Below are 6,761 nucleotides of genomic sequence, written 5' to 3'. Positions count from 1 at the left end.
CTTGAGCTGATAAGGTCATCTGTTTCTGTTTTTTTGGGCATATTCAGGAGTTATCTGTGGCCTTAATACTTAGATGGGTGTGTATTTTCTTTCAGTCCACGGAGGAGGAGGACCGGTGCAGAGTTACAATAGAAAGCTTGGATGCTGATAAATGCTACTATTTCCGAGCTAGAGTGAAGACTGTGGTGTCCAGCTATGGCTCCGGGACTTACCCAAGTGACTGGTCAGAAGTGATGCACTGGCAGAGCGGCAAGCAGAGAGGTATTCTTGTCACCCAACCCCGTCTCAGCCCTGTCTCTGGGTGAGGGCGGGCACGGTGGCAGGACAGAGGACCACTGGTAACAACCACTAATAATGTCAATTCCAGAGATTAATTTGAAAGTCATTTTTCTTACTGTCTCTCTCTGCAGGCTGAAGGGCTCTGTTTTTTGACTACAGAAAATGTTGATTAACACAGTCACAGCAAAAACCATAGAAAATGTTAACGCAGATTCAGGGGTAATACTTACTGTTTATGAAAAGCTTGGTTTGTTCCATGTTGTTGAAAGAAAGCTTCAATGTAATTATATATACTAATGCACCATGTTACTTCACTTAGTTTGATCATCAATAAAAGTTAGTGTGAATTTGTTGATGATCAAATGCTGTAAAGGAACACGATACACAGAAACTCAGGCAGTGGGCACCTTGCTGGGATGGGAACTCAAGTCTACATGGATTTACTGCCATGATAGAAACTTTATACAATGTCATGGGTGGGTATATGGGTACATGCATGTGTGAGGGGGTGATGGATGGTTGAAAACATGGATGGATGAAAAGCTGGCTGGAGGAGGGATGGATGGATGGAGGATGGATGGATGGATGAACGGATGGATGGATGGATGGTAGATGGGTGGATGGATGAATGGATGGATGGATGATGGATAGGTGGATGGATGGATGGATGAATGGATGTGTCAACACATGAATGTATGGATAGATGGACAGATGACTACATGAATGGAAGATGTATAGATGGGTGGATGTTTGAGCGAAGGGGTGGATGAAGGAGGTAGAAGAATGGACAATGGATGGATAGATGGAAGGATGAGTAGATGGGTGGAAGATGGATAGATGTATGGATGGATAGATGGAGGATAGATAGATGGAAAGATGAGTAGATGGTTCGAAGATGGCTAGATAGACATATTGATGGATGGAGATGGAATAGAGGTGTGAAAACATGGATGGATGGATGGACAGAAGAGTACATGGATGGAGGATGAATAGATGGATTGATGGGTGGATGGAGGTTGTGATAGATAGTGGTTGAATGTGTGACAGGGGCATGGGTGGAGGGAAAGTGATAGGGCAGAAGGGTGAACTGATGATGGATTGATGAATGGATGGATGCATGAAACTCTGGATGGATGATCGGTGGGTAAATGAATGGATGAGTAAATGTGGAGGGTGGAGGGGTAGAGCTGGAATGATCTGTGAAACAATGGATGGATGCTTGGTGGGTAGGTTGGGCTGATGAGTAAATGGTTGGCTGGATAGGTAAAGAATGGGTGGTCTCGTGGGTAGGTGGGTGGATGGATGGATTAGTAGCTGGGTGGTTGAAACCCTGGATGAATGGGTGGGAACATAGGTTATTGGGTGGTAGAAGTGGTAGATTAAGGGCAGAGAGGTGAGTGGATGAGTGGGTGGCTGGTTGTGTACAAATGGATGGGGTTTCTTCAACAAGGGAGGAGGGGAGAGAGGGGACAGATTCTATAGTTTGACACTGGGGGGTGTGGGAGGCAGGTGGTTGTCATTCATCTACCTGTTTGCCACCACATCTCAAGCCATGGTCAGGCAGGGGATGGATGGAGAAGAAAAAAACAGAACAAAACCAGGCCAAGAAGGGGTTTCTGAGCAGGAATGAGAGTCATTGGGAGCAAATGCTCAGGGGGTTCTTTTCGTGTATTGATTGATTTTTAGAGTTTCTCTTGTGGGTTGAGTGGAGGTTTGCAGAGCAGATCGGTTTTCCATTCAGCGATCTGTACACATTTTGTCACATCTCATTGATTACAGTCTTCACAATGTAACATTGTTCATATCACGTCCTCCCTGTGTTTTCTGTTTTCCATTCGTTCTTGTTTCCTAACCCTTTTACTGCTCTGTTCTTGGGTACATGCTGCTATTTTTAATTTTTATTCTAAGATGTGCATAGCTCCCTGGTATGGTTGTTCTGCTTATGTTGTTGTCGTTGTCAGGTGCTAGCAAGTCAGTTCTGACTCATAGCGAACCTATGCACAACAGAAGGAAACACTGTCTGGTCCTGGGTCAACCTCACAACTGTAGCCACGCTTGAGTCCATCACTGCTGCCACTGTGCTAATCCATCTCGTTGGGGTCTTCTTTTTTTCCGACCCTGCATTTTACCAAGCATCATGTCCTTCTCCAGGGACTGGTCCCTCCTGATAACATGTCCAAAGTATGAGAGACGATGTCTGGGCATCCTGGCTTCCAAGGAGCACTCTGGCTGTACTTCTTCCAACACTGATCTGTTGGTTCTTTTGGCAGCCCATGGCACTTTCAATATTCTCCTCCAACACCATAACTCAAATGCATCAATTTTTCTATGATTTTGTTTATTCACTGTCCAAATTTCACATGCATATTGGGAATACCATATCTTGGGTCAGGCGCACCTTAGTCCTCAAGCTGACATCTGTGCAGCAGATTTGCCCAATGCAATACGTCGTCTTATCTCCTGACTGCTGCTTCCATAAATGTTGATTTTGGATCCATGTTCTTATTGACCTATCTAATGTTTGGCTGAAAGTTGACCCACAGGGATGAGTTTGGTTCCAGACATGAAGGGTGACTAATGCCATAGCCTTGGCATTAGTTCCACCAGTCTCTATCTGATGAGTAAACCTGACCTTTTAAAATGAATTGCTGTCCCCCGAGACCATGGTCTTGAGCGCCTAGGGTACTCATATGCTTTGTAGGAAGCTGGAGGAGGCAGGTAGGGGTGACCCAGCTTATAACTTCAGCGGGTACCAGGACTTTCCTCCACAGGGTATGCCCAAGGAGAAGAGAGCTTGTTGGAGAGGGAGCGCCATTTTGGATAAATTCGCCTTTATGTTCCAAGAGGACATCAACACTGACGTGCTGCTGGGCTCCTGTGCAAGCACCTACTTGGGTTGGCAAACAAGTCACTGTACAGCAACCTTGGGTCCAGTTGTTTGAGGGAAAGTTCATGCTGAACTCACTGTTTTGCTCCTGAGGGGACTTTACATGGGCTGCCAAAGCTGTTCTCTGAGAGGGGCATCAACTTCAAAGGCTCCCTGGCATCATTGAATTCAGTTGCTAGAGCGCAAACTTGATTCAATCTCTTGAATCAGGTTTGCCTCTCTAACTCTTTCACCAACATGTGCTGCCAACATGGAGTTCAGAGAGGGAGGAAATGAATCGATCAGATAAGGGCGTTGGCTGTTGCTAGACAAAGAAGCAAGATCAAGAATCATGGTGTGTTTGGCATTTGAATACTGAGCCAACGTCAGAAAGGGGAAACCGAGGGCCACCCTTCTTGGAAAGAGCCTGTCTTCAAGGGAACCCCCAAAACCAAACCCACTGTACTGACTGGACTCTGACTCATAGTGATCCTGCCTAGGATTTTTGAGGCGGTAGATTTTTACGGAAGCAGACAGCCTCATCTTTCTCCCCTGGAGCTTGAACCTTCAAGCTAAGCCACAGCGCCACCAGGATTCTTGTCTACAAAGAGCAAGGAAATCCATGATTTTCACTATATGGATGAGTGATAATTGGCTATCGTCAGTATTGTGCAAGGTGTGGGGCCAGCGATAAGCAACGCCCCTCTCCTCCACATGTCCATATTTAAGTTCACATCCTAGAAGGTCTCGAGGACAATGGGGATGTCACACTCCTGAAATCTCTCTCGGCCCCCATCAGCAAATGCCAACACTCACGTTGTCCCTAGTAACAGCAAGCTCTTAGACTGGGTGCTGATCCAGCTCAAAATGATCCAGTTGTGGCTGATGGAAACAACAACGGCTTACTCATTGAGTAGCATTCAAATCTTGTGTGAGTGTCAAAGTGTTGAAGAGCAGTTTGAGGATGTCTGACCCATGCCATGGTATTTTCAATATCCTCATGTGCATGTGAAACTTGGACAGTGAATAAGGAAGACTGTAGAAGAATTGATGCATTTGAGTTATGGTGTTGGAGGAGAATACTGAAAGTACCCTGGGTTGCCAAAAGAACAAAGAGATCTGTGTTAGAAGAAATGCAGCCAGAGTGCTCCTTGGAGGCCAGGATGGACAGACTTTGTGTCTAGTCCTTTGGACATATTGTCAGGAGGGACCAGTCCCTGGAGAAGGACATCATGGTGGAAAAGTGGAGAGAAAGAGGAAGACTCTAAATGAGATGGAATGATACATTTACTGCAACAGAAGGCTCAAACACAGGAACAATTGTGAGGTTGGTGTTGGACCGGGCAGGATTTCACCCTGCTATGCACAGAGTCACTATGAGTCCGAAATGACTCAATGATACTGAACAGCAAAAATAATCAGGCAAGAAGCTCTGCGGAACAATGTTTAAAATGTGGCGTTGTAGGATAAGCACAAGACTGGTGGTTCAAACCCACCAACTGCTCTTTGAAAACCCTATACAGGGTTGCTATGAGTCAGAACTGACTTGATGGCCTTAACAAAAACAAATAGCCAAAAGGTTGTTGGTTCAAATTTCCCTGCTGGGCCGCCGGAGAAAAAGGAAGCAATCTGCTCCCATAAAGATTTACAAATTCGGAAACCCTCTGGGGAGCCATTGTAACTTGTCCCATTGACTGGGTACGAGTGGGAATCAGCTCTACCTCAGTGGGTTAGTTGGTTTGTGTAGGAATCAGGTCAGGATGCCTCATTCCAAGATGGTGGCCAACACACATTCAAAGCCAAGTGGTAGACCACCATCTGTGCCCATTTCTTACTTGTGTCAACATCTGATATACTAGATGTTTGGTTGCTATGCAACGTGTACAATGCCCTTACTTCTGTTGCCCACAACTGAACTGGCTGAAACCAGTTAAAAGTCTTGATCTTGGAGCAGTGTGTTGACCCTGTTGGGTCAGTTGTACTATATGGATCCATCTTCAGTCTCTGTCTTTCCAAAATATTTCCCAACGACATGATGCATGGATCCTTTCTTTTGCAAAAAATAAAATAAAATAAAATAAAAAATCAACACAAGGCTGGTTCATATGAGTTGGAGGTTTAGGATATCCCAATTGTTTGACCATCCCAATGTATTATGTCTCTGCATATTCCTTGACACCGATCATCACTCCTAACCTCCCTTGTGTCCCAGGGCTCTGCAACAGGATGCAACATTCCACAAAACTTACAATTGTCAAAAGAAATGTCTCACACAATTGTGGAGACCATCAAGCACTAAATCCATAGTTCAGAGGTCAGTATGGAGGAATCTTCTCACCCATGTAGTCTCAGGACCAAAAGGACCCAAATCAGCCGGTCCAAAGACAGACTGTGGATGAACGAGACTGTGGAACTTGGTGAACATGAATGGAGCTGGACTGATAGTCTTACCAGTTGGAGGTTCAGATGTCATGAACCATTGCAAATCCAGGGCAAGAGGTCTTTTCCAAATCAGTCTTCTAAATTGCAGTCAGTCCCTGTCCCCAAGGGAAACAATGGTGATAACTTCAGTCACCCCCTCTACTTGGGTGGGCACATTGTGAATACTTAACTGCACTGTAGTCTTTACTTCTTAGCCCCACCTTCATCCCTACTCCTTAGAAACTCATCTCAAAATGGATCCATAATCACAGAAATGTTGTTGTTAAGTGCCATCACGTCAGTTCTGGCTCACAGTGACCCTGTATAGGGTTTCCAAGGCTGACGGGTTTGCACCACCAATCTTTTGGTTCAAACTGATCTTGGGGTTTGGTGTTTATTCTACAGCATCATACCAGGACTAGGATTTACACTATATCACGAAATGGAGAAATTTGGCTAGATAGGCAAAAATAAAGGATTAGCTGTACTGCAGTTTCACTACTACTGACATTTATAAAGGGAAACAATGGGTTGAAGAGACTATCGGGTGAGCTCTAAGGCCATGCTGAAACCTTACAATGATTGTCTTATTTTGTTTTAGATGCATGTGGGCAGGAGAAAGTGCCCTTTCCAAAGTCTGTTTTAATCTCGTGTCTGATGGCTCTTCTGATATTGTGTTTTCTTCTGTTTGTCTTCAAACTACAGAGGTAAGGACAACTGCTCCCCTGGTCAGCAAAACAAGTTGGTAGAAATGTTTCCACATGTCCATGAAGTCAGAAGAAAGATGATCCTTATGTGGGAGGATTTCACCAAGTCCTATTACCACTGCCCATTTTGCCAACTACAAAAGAAAGTTGAGAGGCAGATAATGCAAAAGATACAGGTGTATCGGAATAGTATTTGAGAAAACTTCTTGTGAAGAGGGCCAACATCATGTATGCTGAGCTTAGAGATACATAGCAAATCCAGTTATCATAGAGACAACTACATTTCATGTTGTCCCCGTGTGTGTGTCAGAGTAGAACTGTGATCCACAGGGTTCTCAGTGGGTGATTTTTTCATAAGTAGATCCCACTCACGGTGCTCCCCCATGTGTGTCAGAGTAGAACTGTGCCCCACAGGGTTCTCAGTGGATGATTTTTCATTAGTAGATCCCATTCATGGTGTCCCCGTGTGTGTCAGAGTAGAACTGTGC

The 6,761-nt window shown here is 44.9% G+C and overlaps 1 protein-coding gene across 1 annotated transcript in view; it reads left to right on the top strand.

The window, feature by feature from the left end:
- The window catches only part of CRLF2 (cytokine receptor-like factor 2), a 90,191-nt gene that overhangs the window by 6,863 nt on the left and 76,567 nt on the right, over positions 1-6,761 (top strand). The window contains exons 4-5 of the mRNA XM_006876262.1: positions 96-261; positions 6,168-6,273. Of these exons, the coding sequence (XP_006876324.1) occupies positions 96-261; positions 6,168-6,273 (272 nt within the window). The remainder of the gene's footprint in view (positions 1-95; positions 262-6,167; positions 6,274-6,761) is intronic.

Source organism: Chrysochloris asiatica, unplaced genomic scaffold (assembly GCF_000296735.1).
Source record: "Chrysochloris asiatica unplaced genomic scaffold, ChrAsi1.0 scaffold00372, whole genome shotgun sequence".
In the NCBI taxonomy this organism is placed as follows: Eukaryota; Metazoa; Chordata; class Mammalia; order Afrosoricida; family Chrysochloridae; genus Chrysochloris; species Chrysochloris asiatica.
Note: the sequence above shows the minus strand (reverse complement) of the source record. Positions and strands in the feature narration are given on the sequence as shown.